Source organism: Dipodomys merriami, unplaced genomic scaffold (assembly GCF_024711535.1).
Source record: "Dipodomys merriami isolate MVZ:Mamm:240054 unplaced genomic scaffold, mDipMer1.0.p SCAF_469, whole genome shotgun sequence".
In the NCBI taxonomy this organism is placed as follows: Eukaryota; Metazoa; Chordata; class Mammalia; order Rodentia; family Heteromyidae; genus Dipodomys; species Dipodomys merriami.
This window is the reverse complement of record NW_027206034.1, coordinates 280,242-299,911: the sequence shown is the minus strand read 5'-3', so window position 1 is coordinate 299,911 and position 19,670 is coordinate 280,242. Positions and strand designations below refer to the sequence as shown.

At 37.1% G+C, this 19,670-nt stretch overlaps 1 protein-coding gene across 1 annotated transcript in view; it reads right to left on the bottom strand.

Moving 5' to 3' along the window:
* The window catches only part of LOC138808692 (zinc finger protein 33B-like), a gene marked incomplete at its 3' end in the record, with an annotated part of 38,999 nt that extends 21,913 nt beyond the window's left edge, over positions 1-17,086 (bottom strand). Inside the window, 2 exon segments of the mRNA XM_069994924.1 lie at positions 3,543-3,765; positions 16,982-17,086. Of these exon segments, the coding sequence (XP_069851025.1) occupies positions 3,543-3,765; positions 16,982-17,086 (328 nt within the window).
* Between the last annotated feature and the right edge of the window lie 2,584 nt (positions 17,087-19,670).

Below are 19,670 nucleotides of genomic sequence, written 5' to 3'. Positions count from 1 at the left end.
TTTAACATTTTGGTTTGTAAAAATTTTTTCTGGTTGGATGAGGAGCCTGATCTGTAATGGTTGCAGCAATGTCTGCCTCTGTAGGCAGTTAGATCTAAATGGGGACCTAATCTCAAGTCCACACAACTTTCTTTCCTTAGCAGATGAATTAATGTGGATGGGCCAGCTCAAAACTCACTGCCAATTGGGACTTTGAGCTGATACAGGTGGGTTGGGATTTAAATTATCCCTCATATTTTACATCTTTAGCTTTCACTACACACTATCATAGATGACTGGGAAGTCCATGCTGAGTTAGCCAGACATGGGCATTAAGCATGCCTACAAACTCTCTTCCCATGACCTCTGTACTCTGTTCAAGCTTTGAAGAGACAAGCACAAGTGACTTCAGGATCTGATACCATCTCTGCCATCCAATGAGCAGTGGCTTACTGCCTCTGCATATTCCAACATTTTCAGGGTTCCAGGAATGCCTTTGTCTATGCTGGAATAAATGCATCTTTGACAGTTTCCTTGGTCGGTTGGTGGACTTGAACTCAGGGTTTGAGCATTGTCCCTCAACTCTCCAGATCAAGGCTAGTACTTTGCCACTTTGAACTCCAAACCAACTCGGCTTTTGAACACTCTGCTAGCAGATTAAAGATGACAATCTCACAGGGACCTTTCTCTGCCCAGCCTAGCTTGACACCAGTGTTCAGATTAATGAATCTTTACTTGTGGGCATATTTACTCCAACTAAAAGCTGAAAGATGGTCATTGGAAGTGGATTTGTAAGCATGGTCTTACCTTGAACTTATTAAGGTCCAAAATTCCATGTGACAAACTTGTCCTATGTCCTTTACTGTGGGCCTTTTGGAAACTATTACAAAAATCCTATCATGGCAAACTAGGTTGAACAATAATTTCGTTATCCTAATTTATCTTTTCTACTTTGAAATAAACTTTAGGATAATTTTCCCTTTTAAACTTTTCTTTGTCTGGGAGGCCTGCCACTACCCACAACTTAACAAATTTTTCACAAAGGGTAGGCCATTTTTAATTCCTTTTTTTAAAGTAAGTTTAATTTGCATTTAAATGCTTCATTGAAACACTGGGCAACAGCCTTTACCTCTTGGCTTAAAGTTTAAACATAGTCTATGTACCTATGTATGCATTAGACAGCCACAAGGATCATTTTTACCTGTATTTTACCCTGCAAAATATCTACCAGATTCCTGTTTTTGCTTATCTCTGTAAGTATTCTCCAAGTTCTTGTTCCTCATTTTTTGAAAGTCTAGCTTTTTAAAATTGCTACACAATTAAATTTAGCAAAACCATAACTTAATTTTGATTTTTTACACCCATCTTCATGGAACTGGAAAAAGCAATATTAGTGAGAAATTCACTTTCAGCCTCCATAACAGTGAGAAAACACAGGCTCTCCACATTATCCACACTAGTGTTTTAATTATAACTCACTCAGAACAACATCATAATGGACTAAAAGTGAATCAGTCACAATTAACGCATCATCAATAATTAATTAAATATAAAAAGAAAGTACTAAAGTCATTTTTGGGTTACTCATACAAAGCCAAATGCTTATGAATCATGTTTTCATTTCCCCACCGAAGAAAATAGAAATGGAGCTGTGATTCAAGTGGTACTTGAGTAAAAGTACTTAACAGAGTGGCTAGGCTTTGAGTTCAAGCTATAAGACATATACCCACACAAAAAGAAAATGTATTCCCAAATACGTGCTCTTTCATATTTTCTGAATGTTTCATGAACATGAGGATGAAAGATGATGAGAGAGATTTTAATCCTGTACACATTATGTAATCAACCAGGAGTGTTATCTTCCAACAGATATTCCATTCAAAAACTGAAATGGAATAGTAATAATGTTATAATGTATGGACCACACATATAATGGAAGACTTTTGGGGGAGCAGTAGAGAAGTCAGTGCTCTCATGTCCTTGGCTTCAAGCATGACAGTCTTTCCCCATCTATCACTACCAAACCACTTTTGATGATCTCAGTCAAATATCAAAGGTCCAGAGCTCTTATTTCTGAGAAGAGTTTATTAAATTTCCGCCAACAGCCATTCCTTAATATAAAAGACACAAATCAACAACTTCACTATCTTAATTATTTGTCAAGCCTGGAAGTAATTTATACCTATCACTTTTGTCCAATCTTTGAAGGTGAAAGTACATCATCCCTACCCAATACAATGAAAGGATGAGAAATATTGGCTCAGTGGGTGGTTTTCCATTACACCTAGTTTAATTCTGCAATAAAGGGTTGCTGTATAAATCACAGAGGTTTCTGTCAAAGGTTTTCCTACATTGGGTTTCATTTTGTGTGAGTGTTCCAATGCTGACTGAAGGGTGATTTCTGCTTGAAAGACATCCTCTAATTTTCACTAGACACTCTGTCATGTTGCCAGGTCTCTGAAACCTGTAGAGACATGACTTCTGACTAAATAGTTGTCTACATTTATTATATTCACTTTTTATCTCCTGTTTATATTTTTGGATGCACTGAGGACTGACTTCACAGTAAAAGTCAATTCATATTTCTTATATTTGATAGTTTCTTTTCTCCTATGAGAGTCATTTCTCTGATGAACACTGAGGTATGACTTCAAAGTAAGATTTTCTACATTGATATTATCCATAAGTTTTCATTCTTGTGTGTACTCTATAAACACTCATTCATGCATGACTTCCTACTGAAGGACTTTTTTGATACTGTTACATTCATAAAGTTTCTCTCCTGTGTGTTTGCTGATGAAAATTTAAGTATGATTTCTTCTTGAAAAAAATTCCACATATTTTATTCATAAGATTTTTCTCTGTGTGCATTCAAGGTTGAACACTGAGGTATTCCTTCTATGTGAAAGACTGCACATTTGCTATCACAAGTCTTATATCCTGTTTGGGTTCTCTGATACAAGCTGATTTTTCTTCCAGGTGAAAGATTTTCCGTATTTACCAAATTCCTAAGTTTTCTCATCTTTGTGTATTCTTTTATGCCTGCTGATCTGTGAACTCCATATGAAGGACTTGCCACACTTGTTACATTCATATGGTTTCTCTCCTGTGTGTGTTCTCTGATGGACAGTAAGGTGTGACTTACATAGAAAATACTTTCCACATTTGGTACATTCATAAGGTTTCTCTCCTGTGTGTGTACTCTGATGAATAGTAAGGTCTGATTTCTGGGTAAAAGTCTTTGCACACACATTACATTTTTATTTTCTCTCCTGTGTGTGTTCTCTGATGATGACAAAGGTGTGTCCTCTGAGGAAAACACTTTCCACATTTGTTATGTTCATAAGGTTTTTCTCCTGTGTGTATTCTCTGATGGACAGTAAGGTGTAACTTACGTCTGATATACTTTCCAAATTTGTTACATTCATAAGGTTTCTCTCCTGTGTGTGTTCTCTGATGGGCAGTAAGTTGTAACTTCTATCTGTAATACTTTCTACATTTTTTACATTCATAAAGTTTCTCTCCTGTGTGGGTTCTCTGATGGACACTAAGCTTTGACTTACATCTGAAATACTTTCCATATTCATTATATTCATAAGGTTTCTGTTCTGTGTCAGTTCTCTGGTGCTTTCTGGGTCCTAACTTCAGAGTGGAAATTTTCCTACATTCTTCATATTCATAGAGTTTCTCTTCTTGTGGTGTTTTAGGTTGGCAAGTCAGTTCTGACTTCTTAGAGATATATTTTGCACATTGCTTAAACTCATCAGGCTCCTCTGGATATTTCCTCTGAGGTTTTGTAAGGTGTAAATCCTTACTGATTGAACGCTCAATTCACTACATGTATGAGGATTCTTTCCTGTGTGTCTTTTCTGATTCATAGTTTCTGTAGACCTTAAGTGGAATGTTTTTCCGCATATAGTGCTCTCAGGTGTTTTCCTCCCTCCCTGACAAATGTCTTGGGCAAGGAGTGAAGACTTAACATATTCTTCTCTATATTCATTATGGTTATAAGCAGGATCTCTGACACAAACCTAATTATGTGGAAAGAACATGGTCTCTGAGTTTAAAATCTTCCCTACTCCATATTCAAAATACTGACGCTTATTTGGACCCTCATAATTTTGACTAAAAGGCTCCAAATATCTAAGGGATTGTTTATCTATAGGTGACAGAACAGGCGTATATGCAGCAGGCATCTCATCAGACTCGCAATAGGGGAAAATGTTCTGATGTTGAATGAACTCTACAGTCCTCACCCTTAAGGAGTTCTCGTCATTCCTATTCAGCTCTGGCTTCTGTTTTGAGGCCAAGGTAGAAGTTGTTAGTAATCCCACTCTTTGCTCCACTCAGTTACTATCCATGACAGCCACTTCACACACACACATTCATCTGAACCTTCCTGGTATGTTTTAATCAAATCCTCCATTTCTTGAACATCTAAAATGAGTCATGAAAAAAAGACAAAAACATAAATCAAATCCTTAATGTAAAGGTAAAGACATATTTCCCATACTGTTAGAGATTTTAAGATATTCAAATAGGTTTTGATTTATAGAGAGATATATTTTGTTCTCCATAATGTATTGATTAAGAAACCAATACTAATATTTTATGATGGAAAATGTTTTTTCTGTTTCAGTTTTCTCGTCTTTTTCATATCAGAGGAATTATTTACACAAATTTCTAACCTATTTAGTGATAGCATGTTAGGCTACATACTGTCGTATTTAGTATTTTTGTTTTTTTCTGAAATACTGTTTTGTTTTTTAGGGTTATAATTGCTTTTTGTTTTTCGTGCGGGAGGGTTCCGGTTGTGGGTCCTGAACTCTGGGCCTGGGCGCTGTTCCTTAGCTCTTCAGCTCAAGGCTAGCGCGCTACCACTTGAGCCATAGCACCACTTTTGGCTTTTTTTTTTTCTGCTTATGTGGTGCTGAGGAATCGAACCCAGGGCCTCATGCATGCAAGGCAAGCGCTCTACCACTGAGCCACCTTCCCAACCCCTTTTTCCCCCTTAAAATATTATATATATAATGCTACTCTACTTCTCAAACATTAGGAGAAGGGTATTTTCTAATTTTGGAGACTACCTTTTTTTTATACAAGCCTTTTGCCAGTCACCTGAGGGTAAAGTTTTATACACCATCTCTTCAGTTCTAACTTACCACAATGAATTATTTTAAGTATCTTAGTAATTTTAAAATTTGTTTCTCTCCTTTTTAGACAAAGTTTCATCAAAATTTATTCCTGCCCCTCAAACCTATGGAAGCCCAAAAATTCTCCAGCTCACCACCTAGTTAATCATTCTCTCTAGACTAAAACTTTGATTCTGTATCCTGGCCTCTCCACACCTTATCCTTATCAGAGGATAGCAGTCTTGGCCTACTCATATCCTATATCTGCCTTGTCCTAGTTTCAAAGAAATGAAATCTCATCTTTGACATTTCTAATTTTCTTTTTTTGTCAGAACAATTTGCACACAGAGAAAGAATTGCTAAATTTAACTTTATGGCCACACACAGTTCAGTATGTATCTGCATGCATTTTTGATTCACAAATCCAACACAAAGAATCACCAAGTTCTCTGCAACACATGGGACTCGGGGGAATTAGGAATATTATTGGTCAGTACAGAGCAAGATGAATTTACCAACTCAGTTCTGGATCCAAGATCACTATGCAAGATGCTTTAACTCACCTGTGAAATTATTTTTTTTTATTGTGAAAATACTGTACAGAGGTGCTACAATTCATGGGCAAGATAATGAGTACATTTCTTATCAAGCATTGTTGCCTCCTCCTTTGTTTCCCGTTCCCATCCCTTCCCATCTCCCCACCGGCTCCCCTTCCCTAACCTCCCCCCCCGTTCTTTCCCCCAACCCCAAAGTTGAAAAGTTCGTTTTTAGACATAACGACTCGTACATCTCATTTTTGCAATGGGTCCACCTATATCCCTATTTAAACGATGTGTTTTTTCCCTTTCCCTCCACAAATTATATCAACATAAAAATACAGTGCAGGCAGGGGTTATACCATGGGGGAGGGACATACAAAGGAACAAAAAAATAATCTTATAAATATGTTAGAAACAATTGCATGAAAGAAAAAAAATGAATACTTATCTTGGGTTGATTCCCCTAACTTCAACTTATCTGACCTTTTCTCCTTGACTCAGACATATACTAGTTATTGCAAAAATAGAAACCATGGGGCCTATGTTTCTTTGGGCCTGCCTTACTTCACTTAATATAATTTTTTTCCAAGTCTTTCCATTTCCTAACAAATGTGGCAATATCATTCTTTCTGATAAAGGCGTAGAATTCCATTGTGTATAGATATCACATTTTCTTATCCATTTTTCTACTGAGGGGCATCTGGGTTGGTCCCATATCTAAGCTATGGTAAATATTCTTGTGCTGGTAGCTTTAGTGTGGTCTTGTTTGTGATCATTTGGGTAAATGTCCAAAAGTGGGTTTGCTGGGCCATAGGGGAGTGTTATGTGGAATCATTTGAGGAACCTCCATACTGCTTTCCAAAGTGGTTGAACAGGTTTACACTCCCACCAAGAATGCAGTAATATTCCCTTCTGTCCGCATCTCCTCCAGCACCTGTTGTTATTAGACCTGTGAAATTCTAGTCTGAGGCTTCTCCCATATATGGCTCATCATCTTCCTCCAGCTTGACAATCAATTGAGGTTTAGGAACACAGTGCCCTGTTAATAAGAAAGAGTGGAGACCTATTGTTCATTCTGTGTCAAAATAGCTGTAAGATCTCAGATATTCTGTTTATCAAGTTGCTCCAAATCTTCTTTCTTATTTCTCACTGGCTCCATGGTTGACTTTCCCCCAGTATTGGTTTAAACTTTGCAGGTTGTGTGGCTTGAACTCAGTTCTTTTTCTCCAGGCTAAGATTCTATTAGTTTGAGTCTAGCTCCACTTCCAGTTTATGAGTGCTTAATTTGAGATACGTGTCTCATGGAGACTTTAGTAGCATTACTGGCTTCAAAATGAAAACCTCAGATTTCAGACTCCTAAGGAGCCTGGATTACAGGCGTGAACCACTGCACACACACACACACCACATATATAAATACACATGTATTTATATAAATATATAATTTTATATATACATATATAAATACAAATGTATTTATAAATTATAATTTTATATTATAAATTATAATATATATTTATATAATAAATATATATTATATTATAATATAAAATATAAATTATATTTATAAATTTATAATTTATAAATACATTTGTATTTATATATGTATATATGTGTATAATTTTATATATACAGATATAAATACATTTATATATGTATTTATATATATGTGTGTGTGTGTGTGTGTGTTTGTGTGTGTGTGTGCATTTTCTAGATTGTATATCCACCCATGATAATCATCTCAATTTTGTGGAAACAGTCTCCTTTTAGGGAACATAGTTTGGAACTTTTGTCAAACTGCTGATTCGAATTCTTGAAGAATGAGAATTAAATTGCCTTGAAATGTATATAATCCACCTGAAGCTTTCCTTAGAAACAAATGACACTTCACACAGACTGGAATCTTACATCTAAATAGCATTGAAAGTCCAATAAATATTCACATATCTACTAAAAACAAATCATTTCTGGGCACCAGTGGATCACTCCTGTAATTCTAGCTACTCAGTAATCTGAGATCTGAAGATCATGGTACAAAGCCAGCCCTGGCAAGAAAGCTGTGAGACACTTATCTCCACCACACTTCCATCGTGAATCATGACTTGTATAGCTTACTTTCATCAATGCCTAATGACCTCCTAAGATCCACTTTTTTACCCTATTTCCTTCAAGTTCTCTGGCTTTCCCCCACCCTCCAGAAGATATTCATGTGAATACACTATACATATTTAAACCTTTTTTGCTATTCCTGGGGCTTGAACTGGGGGCCAGTCCTGGGTACCTTTCCTGATCTTGATTTGGTCAAGGCTACCACTCTACCACTTAAGCCCAAATGCCATTTCCTAATTTTTCTGAGGAACTGAACTTAGGGCTTCATGTATGGTAGGCAAATACTCTACCACTTAGGCATATTCCCAACCCCAATGCATTTGTTTTTATTTCAAATGTGTAGTAAGAAAATGGCTACATTTAATATTCTATAAATCACAATGGTAGAATACATTTCTTTGAGATCCATTGTAATTTCCCCTGTGTTTATTTCACTCATAAAATATTACAAATATATTTTTAAATTTTCTTGTATTTATCATGTATTTTTATTTCTCATATTGAGTTCTACAAATTTGTAGATTAAAGATATTATAATTGCATGGCCCTTTAAAGATGGATTCGCATACTTTGCTTTTCACCATAAAACTTTTATTATCAAATTGTATGATATGTCAGTTATTATCAATGGTCTGTATCTGTGGTCATATATTTTGGTCTGATGTTCATATCCTTACATATTATCGCTATTTGTATTTTTCATTATTAGTTTTTGCTTATGCTATCTTTTTTTTAATTTTTACTTCTCTCAGAAAGAGAGAAAAATAGAGAAAAAAATCTCGTGAGGACAACTAGAGAAAATACAGAGGGCTTTCCAGGAACACCATATCCTATATCATCAACTATTATCAAGTTTTATGTAGTCAGGGACCAGGAAGCAGGCCAAGAAGTATGTATGGAGAATAATTTAATTACATATAGTTACTCAGTCATCTATAACAGTTGAAGCTGTGTGTGAGAGCACACTATTTCATAAACACTGGTAAAAACTCTGCAACATAATCCAACATTACTCATAAAGAGGTGATCTCTGACAAGTTGCTGGCAAATGTTCATTTTCCATGACAAGTGACCTTCTCAATGTCACTGAATCACATAAGTGTAACTACTTATTCTCACATCAGAAAAACTGGAAGCAAGTCTTCCCTCAATTTAGACAGACTGTAACATGTTATAATATACTCATTCTAAAAACCATCTTTTAATAAAAAATGTGACAATACCGTACAGAGGAGTTGCAATTACATGGGCAAGATAATGAGTACATTGTGAACCCCAAGATAAGTATTCAAGTGCTTTTTTTTTCTTTCATGCAATTGTTTCTAACATATTTATAAGATGATTTCTATGTTGCTTTGTATGTCCCTCCCCCCATGGTATAACCCCTGCTTTCACTGTCTTTGATGTTGGTATAATTTGCGGAGGGAAAAGGTAAAAACAAACGTTTACCTAGGGATACAGGTGGACCCATTGCAACAATAAGTTGTACAAGTTGTTTTCTCGAAAATCGAACTCTAAAAATCATCTTTATCTGATTTAGAAACATGTTCCTAAAGCAGAATCACTTTTTCTGTTTTTAAATCATAGACACCGTAAGCTTGCTAAAATGGAATTTGGAAAATGAGAAATAAAAAGCAACTCACCACAGATCCTCTCATTCTTTCTTGTTGTTGATAATGAACAGAAGATTCTGGAAGCCTGTCTTAGAGAAAAGGCAACTGACATAGTCAGGAAAGAACCTGTGTGATTATGCTCCAGATTTTCCTGCTCAAAACATACATGGAGTGAAAAAACACAAAAGCCTTCTTATGGGACAAGAATCTTTTATATCTCAAGTAGAGTATGAAATACTCACCTGAAGTTGACTCCACAGTCCATTAGTTGATAAACAGACAGTATAAAAGCAATTCATTTCTAGGTTAATACACACACAAAATTCATTAAAACTAAGGTTCCTAAAAATAATTGAATAATTGAAACAAAAATCCACACCTTCAATAACACTAGTTATTAATACTTAGGGTTGTATGAATTATTTTTCTATTCGTTAAAATGGATTCTAGGACTCCATTGAGCTTTTGTACTCTATCTTATTCATTTACATATTTAAATTTCATGGAGAGCATATAGGTTATAACTCAATACTTTTTCACCCGTAATTATACAGGAAAATTTATACAATACATTTTACTTGCATAATATTTCAGTAGTGGTTTTCAAATGAAATACTTCCCTGTATCCAAATACTCAGAGTACCCTTGTGCAATGACTTGAAATTTGCCTTTTAACCTGCTTCACATAATCAGTAAAGATTATGTAAATAGAGGTGTGAGAAGTCCCTAATGCTTACTTCCTAAACAATCATATGAAGAATTGTGGCCATCCTGATGAAGATAAAGGACTTAATAAAGATGTAACATGAAATACTACTTATAGGATTTACACTGTCCCAACCAACAACCACAGCCAAAGAACCAGAAGATTAAAATCTTAAGTTATACCAATAATACTAACATAAAATTCCAAGCTGATGACACGCCAAAATGCAGACCAATAAAAATTTAAAAATTACATATCTATATACTTTTCCTTGTATTTGTTGGTTGGCTTATTAAACAGGAAATGCTACTATCCATCCACACAGGTTTTTTTAAAAAACAACTGCATGGAATGGATACTCTTTATATAAAATAAAATGAACTTCATAGTGATATGCATGAAAAATGAAAATCTACTCTATAAACTTCACTTAGGTCCTTTCTGCTAAGAAACACAATAGGAATCATTTAAAAGCAACATCTGCAAATTCATATTGAGTTTTTCCACTTCACAAGAATGTTTTCTCTAAAAACTTACAAAGAAATTTTATTTTTTGGATCAGTCGTGGGGCTTGAACACTGGGCTTGGGCGCTGTCCCTGTGCTCTTCAGCTCAAGACGAGCGCTCTACCACTTCAGCCACAGCACCACTTCCAGTTTTCTAGTGGTTTTATTGGAGATAAGAGTCTCACGGAATTTTCTCCCTGGGCTGGCTTTGAACCGTGATCCTCAGATCTCAGCCTCCTGAGTAGCTAGGATTACAGGTGTGAGCCACCGGTGCCCAGCACAAAGTAATTTTTATACACTAATTATCCATATTCAAATACTCAAGACCAGGAGTGTTGTAGATTTCAGGATGGGATATTTTCTTTTTGTTTTCAGATTTGGACTACTCTCCTTAAAATTTAAAATGTTTTTTTCATATTATTTTATTAGAAATATAATGTGTATTTAAAAGAGTTTATTGTAATTGGGCTGAGTTGGCTTATGATTTTAATGTTAGCTACTCAGAAGTTTGATTTTTGAGCACCACAGATTGAAACCAGCTGGGGCAGGAAAATCTAAGTGACTCTGATCTCCAATAAACTACTAAAAATACCTGGAGGTGGAGATGTCGCTCAAATGGTAGAACATTAGGCTGGAAAAAAGAAGCTCAGGGTCAGTGTCCAGTGCTTGAGCCCAGGAACCAGGATTAGCACACAAAAAAGTGCATTGTAGTGTATTTAAATTCTACTGAACAATTGTTTTGGAATACCTATTTCAACAATCTCTCATTTTAAGTGATGTAAAATAGGCTCAATATTCTAGTGGAGAAATGGTAACTGGTTAAGAACAAATAAACTGGGGAATATCCATGCTAGTAACATTTTAATCTAGGAAAATCCATAGGAAGTGCAAAGGATAAAAGGGATCAATATGTTTCACTAAGATATTTTAAAGGAATGTTCAAGCTTCATTGACTTCAATTCCCATTAAGAAATTCTTAAGTGAAATAATACTTCTTTGAGCAGATTGACACAAAATGGAGAACACTAGCTAATACTTTGTTACACCTTCCATCTACAAAACATACAACTTTGAGCAAAACAAAATACCTCAAGTTTCCTTCTGTAACAATCTGTGACCAACACTTTCTCAACTGCAGGTAAAAAAACAACGCTTTAAGGCTACTATCAGTATATCCACAGGTGAGACATTTGAGAGATCATGTACAAGAATTGATAGTGTGAACAGGCTGAATAAACTAGTAAGAACAGAGATAGATACTTTCAGTTGTGAAAATTATTCCTCTCCTCCACAAACCACAACCCCATGTCCCTTCTGAGAACTAGGTTCTGTCTAATTCCTCAGGCAAGTTCATTTCCCCTCCTACTAGTTAGTGTTAAATTTCCAACAGCAGCTAGTGATTGGGAGTGTTAGAGGAAAGAGTACACCTGAGCCTTGTGCTCTAGGAAGTAGATTCAATTTTTGCTTAAGGCAATAAAGTTGAAAACATTTTGTCCTTCCTTTGCCTTTCTGCCTCTGCTCTGTAAGGCTTGTCAAAGTTGACAAGGTATCCTCCTTCAAACATTGCTACGCTTCATTGCTTAACAGAAAGAGGAAAAAAACAGGAGTATCACACACTACTGTAATATCTCATGTAGACCTGTTCCTACAAAGAAGGTCTTGTACAAACACGTGTGAACTAATGGCAGGAGGGCTAAGAAATCTAACAAGGGAGGCACAGAACAGAGACACCTCGACATAAACAACACAGAAACCCAAAATACAAATGCCATATAAATGGAGTCAAAACAGGCCCACACTTCACAATTTCACTAAAAATGTTACCATGCTCATCTTCCTCCTGGGAAAAGTTTAATAAAGTCACATGGGTTAAGAGCAGTGTTTCATAGTCATGGAAATAGAAATGCACAGTTCCTTGTTTTTCTTATTCGAGAGAACTACCCATCTTGCTGTCAGAGCTTTGTGAGCCAGTTTCTGGCACCTGGAGGCACAAGTGCTTTGGCAGCACAAACTCTTGAACCCTGAACAAATCATCAGCCCCATACTGGAGGAATATGTGGAGGACAGACTCCTTCTTGGGTTCTGCATCCAGCTCGCAATTTCTACCTGACATTGGTTCTGCAGTTTGAGATCCCTTCATGTTACACTTCCCAAGCTCCACTGAAGAGAAAACTTCCAGCAGCAAGGCAACGGGAAAGGAACTGGAATTTACAGGTTGAAAATACCCACATGGGGTGGGGAGGCACATGTGCAGAAGGATCGTTGCCCTGCTTTTTAAAAAGAAAAAAAGAAAAACAAAACAAAACAAAAAAACAAACTATGCACTTTCAAAGGATCTGTGCTGCAATACAGACTAAAATTTCCACAATGCACTGTGCCTCCCTGGAGGAGGTGGGCTTCCACAAGTGCTAGACCCTAGTTCCCAGGACTGCATAGATGCATGGGGACCTTTTTCTCCCAAATGTGGGAACATAGGTGAGCTTTTTTTTCATGAAAAGCATTGTGTGCCTCCTGAAACATTGTTAGACCACTCAAAAAATGGAAATGTATTGGAAGCATGAGATAAGTTGGCTTTTTAATTTTTAGTTCTATTAATATAATTGAGGTTATGAGACTCTTGTGTGTTTATTTTTAACAGATAGTTTCTGTTGAATGTAAATTTTGTCTGTTCTTTACATTTTGTCATGGCCCTCTGGTCACTATAAAAAGATATTTGCAGCCACTAAACGGATTGTTGAATTGTTTTCCATGCTCTAATGTATACACAGCAATAAAGTAGCAGAATTGCGTGGTAGACATACTGCATAATCCTTGCACCAATTTAGATTTATAAAAAATCTAAACATTTCCCAGAAATGCCCAAATCCCATCTCTGAAACATTCAGGAGTTTTTGGCTATTTCCAAAATTTTCCCTTTTTAAATTTTTTTCTTTTCTTTTCGTTGTTGTTTGTGTGGCTTGAACTTGGGGTGTCAGTATGATCATTTCTTTAATAATTTTTTCAGCTAGGTAGTGAAAAGCATCCTGTGTGGGGTGGGAGGAGCAGTCTTACATCATGGTACATCACTACCATTGCTGTTCAAAGACATAGTGGTTTGGGGAGATCCGGGGGAATGTGGGTGGGTGTGCAAGATTGAAGTGAAGGGTAGGTCAATGTGAAGCTTGATGGCTTTCCATCTGTTTTGCATGCCGTACTTGGTTTGAATTCCTACCTCTTCTATAATCCCAGGAGTTCCTCTCAGTAACTCAGTTACCTCAAACTTATCTGCCCAGATGTTACCCATTAGACATTGGAATAAGTCTATTATCTCAGGTCCTGCATGTGGGAGCAGTCAGGGGCCTCTTCTAGAAAGCAGGCTTGTGCCATGAGCTCTGGCATTTGCAACACACTCAGGAATAGTCAGGCATCATTGGGACAATAGAGTTCCTTTACTTATAATGCAGCTTTGACAGAGAATTCCTGAATTCTTCATGACAAGTTCTCTCAAAATATATGTGTAAACCTAATATATACAGGTACAGTGGTACACCTATAGTCCAGCAACTTGTAAGGCTGCAAGGATCATTCAAGCTCAGGAGATGAAGGCCATTCTGGGTAACATAGGAAGATTGAGTCTCAAAGCAACACAAGTGCAACATTTCCCTACCAGAGGTTCCTGGTTTGATCCTCAGTACTAGAGAAAAAAAACTAACCCAAAGCATAGCATTTTTTACTAATAATACATCACTTTTAATGCTGAGTGTACTATTTCCAATTTTCCTTTCTAATCATCTAATGTGAATCTTCAATTTTATGAAACTGCTAGATGACGGTAGAGGAAGAACATGCTTAGTTTCTTAGCTCTGGGTAGAACCATGGGAGTAGAAAACAATTTTCAGGCATTTCTAACCTCGTTCCAATGACATGGAGGATACGTTGCCAGTGCTCATTGATTTTGGTAAGCTTGTCATCATCTTGACAAGTCTCATATTGCTGCTGTCCTTATCAACTGCTATCCCATTTGCTCCAACTGGGACTTGATTGCAGTGAGGAAGATACTTTCCTTAATACACTCCTGAAAGAGGAATTTAAAACAGGACGCTACATTATTCTGCCAATTACTTTTTTCTTTTTTTTCAATTCCAGCCCCCCAAATGCATTTCTTCTTTACCAAAAATATATGCATGCCTCTTTTTTTTTTGTAATTGAAAAATTCTAATCATACTATGACTTAAATCAATTTTACAGGAAGGGGCTAAAAACTCAAGCAAGACCATGTAAGCATATTTACGATGTGGGTTTTTTTTAAATTTTTATTTATTTTTATTGTGAAAATACTGTACAGAGGGGTTACAATTACATGGGCAAGATAATGAATACATTTCTTATCAAGCATTGTAGCTTCCTCCTTTGTTTTCCTTTCCCAACCCTTCCCATCCTCCCCCACTCCCCCCACTCAATCCTCCCCTCCACCAAAATTGTAAATTTATTACATTCTTAATGCAACAGCCTCTCTAATATCTCTACATTCTAACTTAATTGAGATCCTACAAATGGATGGAACTCAGTTGCATTAACTATATGAATAACAGTCTTGTTCCTTACATCACATCTGGGTCCTAGTGACCACCTAAACGTAGCAAATTCATTGTAGTTTACCTCTGCCTTTGGTGGTAGCTAGAATCCTTCACATATCTGAGACATCAAGATACTTCAGGAGACACAATTCCCCTGCTCCTAACAGATTTTCCAAACCAGAGAAAGCAACTGCTCTCAATACATGCCCACCTACAAAGGGGTCACACTTTTCACCTCTTTGGACTCTTTTCTTTCCCTCAGATAGATGAAAAGTGGTTCTAAAAATTCCTCAGTTCATGTGTGCTGGGACTACTTTACTATTATTATTATTTTTGTTGTTGGTGGTTGTGGAGCTTGACCTCTGGACCTAGGACCTGTCCCTCAGCTCTTCAGCTCAAGGCAAGCACTCTACCACTTGGGCTATAGTGCCAGTTTCTGTTTTATATCTTCTCTGTTGTCACAATTAAGTAATCCGTACATTGTAAAAAGAAATCTCTTAGAACTATGTGTCAAAAACAGAAAAAAAAATGTACTCTTTAGAAATAAAATCAAAGAGAATTTCATCTGAAAAAAAAAATTCCTCAGTTCTTACAGGAAACACCTATGTAAGGGATTTTCACCAGTGGGAATAGGGTTCTAACTATGTCCACCTGAGAATGCCTGCTGGCTCACTTTCTGAAATGTCACAACCTCTTCTTCAATGCTGAAGTCTGTTGTCTGTAGAACTGATTTCCATCTGGCACCAGGTATTTACATAGCTCCTTGTTTTCATCATTTAATTGAATCCATGTATTGAGTCTGTCTTCAATCTCTACTTTCCTGATAGTCATCTGCCTATAAAAATGTATTTGGCTGCTAAACATAGTCAACATACCATTCCCTCTTAAGAAAGGGCTGTGAATTTTATTTATTTTAGTCAGCATCATTAAGGATTTTAATATCTGTTTTTTTCTGTTATGAGCCTCAGGTTAGCATTCTCAAGGGTTGGTGATGTAACACCTGTAGAAGTGCAACAAAACTGACTTTTACTCATTGTAGATCTATTACTATCACGTTATATCAAACATGACAAACAAGAAAGTCTGAATATATTAAACACCACATAAATTTCTTCTGTTTTCTTTCTTTTGGATATTGAGTTTTGAATGTTGATAACCTGCTAATTTAATTCTGACCCAACCCTTTCCCCTTTTCAACTATTCAAAAACTTACATTGTTAAGACAAATTTTCCTCTCATTTGATTTATGTATAATCCTCATCATGCTGTATATCAACTATTTACAACTATTTACAATGCACCAAGAATAATAGAGCCATATACATGATAGAGTATTGAAAGAAAAGAATGAAAAACCTAAACCAATGTCCACCAATCACTTGATTCCACACTTCACATTGTACAGTATAGCTTTTGCATGGAAATCATAGAAATGTCAACCCAATCTAGTCTACTCTATACAGGGAGATGCAAAATATCCTAGGTGTCTTTACTTACAAGCAACTCTAGGAAGCAGGCTTCAGCACAGAATCATTCTCCTCCTACGTTTAAATGAGTTAGTCTAATAAATTTGAGAATAAATAATGCAAACAACCAAAGGAATTCTGAAATCCTAAAAATCTTGAAATACAGTTAGTTAAAAAGGGGCTCCAGGAGGAAAGCAGCACTCTCACAGGTAGTCCCACTATGTGTCTCTGACCAAAAGAAGATCTAGGGGCACAGCCACACTTCACCTGAAGAGATTCGCTCCAATCAAACCCTAAATATGTTGACTTTTCCTGCTACATGAGGATGATCCTAGTAGGCAAATAAGGAAAGCAAAAAGAGATATAGTGAACCTACCCTTGAGGTGCTCCTGCACCACAGGGCTTGGTGTGCCATGCCAGGATTTCCCAGCTGCATGCAGCCAGCCACAAGGCTTCCCACTGCCTCTGCTGCAACCAGCATGGCCCCCGCTGCCCACACCAGCCCACCAAACCAAGACCCACCCAATCCTTCTTGTGGCAGGACTCACCATGCTGCAGAGGATATCCTTAAGCTGCAGCAGATGCCACCACCCAACCAGCACCTGCAAACACCCACACCCAACTCCATCCTGGCAGCCATAGCATAGCCATAGCATAGGTCGAGTGCACTACCAGCTACAGACCTTGTGAGTTACCCAATTGGGTCCAATCCCTGGAGGTGGCAATTCTCTGTGGGATCCCAAAGGCCTCTGACCCAAGCCCCATTCCAAAATAGAGGGATGACATCAGAGCCCAACATGGACATAAGCTCCATTCCCAAGCCTCCCATGGCTAACTGGGAAAGCCTGGGAACACAGTTCCAGGCTTGCGATAGCAGTCTACAACCCTGAAACCCCCAAACTCCCTGCCACCAGTAGGCACACTCCCTCCTCAAAAGGCCATCTGTTCACAATCAAGCCACAAGGAAAGTGGACTTTTGTAAGGCATACAAGGTTCTATCAGGAATCAGCTTTGAGGACTACGCAGAGACTCAAGCTCCCACAAACAACCCGAAAAACCCACTCTTTAGGATTTTTTCTTTGATTTTGTTTTGTGTGTTTGTTTTTATATTTTATCATTTGCTGTTTGTTTTATTTCTATGTATTACTTTTATGTATTGTATTTTAGGATTTGCAATTTCACTTACATCTTAGATTTTTCATTAGTATTTTGTGTTTTCTTCCACGTTCCAATTTCTTAATTTGTATTTTTTCCTCTCACTCTCCCCTTTTTATTTCCTTCCACATTATATTACTACTGCATCAGAGCTACCCTGTCTAGTTCTATACAAAAAGTAAGGCCTCCTTCTATGTGTGCAAACAATAATTACAGGAGTTATCTTAGATTAAGTGACTTTACAATAATATCTGAATAAAACTTTTTCTAATGTTAGCAACTCTCCCAAATATACTTATATATAATTCTTTCCTTATCTTCATCTAGATCCATAAGCTATTCTCTACATAACCTTTCTTTGAATTATTTTGTTCCTTACGCTCGGGAACAAGGTCTCTATTCTCCAACTACTACAAATACATCTCCTCTAAGCTGTTTTTACCCCACTACTATCATTATACTCAATTTCTCTTCTGAACTTAACTTTATATGTCTCCAATCCTAGCCCTCCTCTTCTCCATGTTCTCCAGTCCATAGATCCCTGTTTATATCTGATTCAATTTACAATTGGTTCTTTTTTGGCCATAAAATTGGTTCTATTTGATTATTTTGAGTACAAGGGACCCATCTTGTTAACTCTAAGGGGCAGACTATTTAACAGCCCAACCCAGATTGTCTCAAAAGTTACAATTGTACATAGTCTCATCCTCTGAGCCACAACATACCTCTCCAACCAAAGAAAAAGAGAACTAAATAGAAAAAACCCCACACATAACTCTGATACCCTCAGATCTATACATCTACAAGACACCCAGTTGGCTCCAATCCTAAAAGACTGTTCTCTTGTCTAACAGTGTGGTTCTTGTCTCCAAATGGGTAGACCTAACTGCAGAAACACAAGAAATATGTCCAATCAACTAACCCCTACACCACCTTCAAATCAACAAGCTACAGAGCAGTCCCAGAACAACCTAGAGGATAATGCTCAAGGTAGTTTAAAAACATGGCTGGTTCGGCTGGGTTGGTGGCTCAGTGCTAGAGTGCTTGCCTTGCATGCATGAGGCCCTGGGATTGATTCCTCAGCACCACAAAAGCAAAAAGAAAAAAAGCTGGAAGTGGTGCTGTGGCACAAGTGGTAGAGCATTAGCCTTTAGCTGTAGAGCTGAGGGATATTGCCCAGGCCCAGATTTCAGGCCCCACTATCAGACCCCCCCCCAAAAAAAAAGCATGACTAGTAAATATGCTGAATGAAAAATTGAACACCCTTCATAGGGCTATAAGAGAACATGATGAGGTCCACCAGATGCTAATAGATTACTTCATAGCATCCACAAATGAAAGGATAAAGGAACTCCAGCAGAGGGAAAAAGATTCTAATGAAAAGATAGAAACCCTGATAAAGGAGTGGAAAGAGAAGTCTGCAAGCCAACTCCAGGAGGTAAGGCAATCTATTCAAGAATTAAAAGAAAACCTTAATAAGAGCTGGCCACCATTAAGTAAGACCAGCAAGAAGGAGATAAACAGTAAAGTAAAAAACCTTGAAAGCTGAATGGAGGAGGCAGAAGAAAGATTCTTGGAGGCCAAAGAGTTTAGATTCCATAGAGAAAGAGGGCACAGATATTCATAACAAAACCAAGAATCATGACAGATCACTGCAGTAAATAGAGGATACACTCAGAAAGCCTAATTAGAGATTATTAGGTATACAAGTGGGCCCAGAGAAGGAAGCCAATGGACTAGGAAATATACTAAGCAGAATCCTAGCAGAGAACTTCCCAAATATATGATAGGACAGTCCCATCTAGATAGAAGTTTTTAGAACCCCAACTAGACCAGACAAGAACAGGTCATCCCACTACCATATGATAATCTATACCAAATATATACCAACTAAGGAAAGAATTCTTACA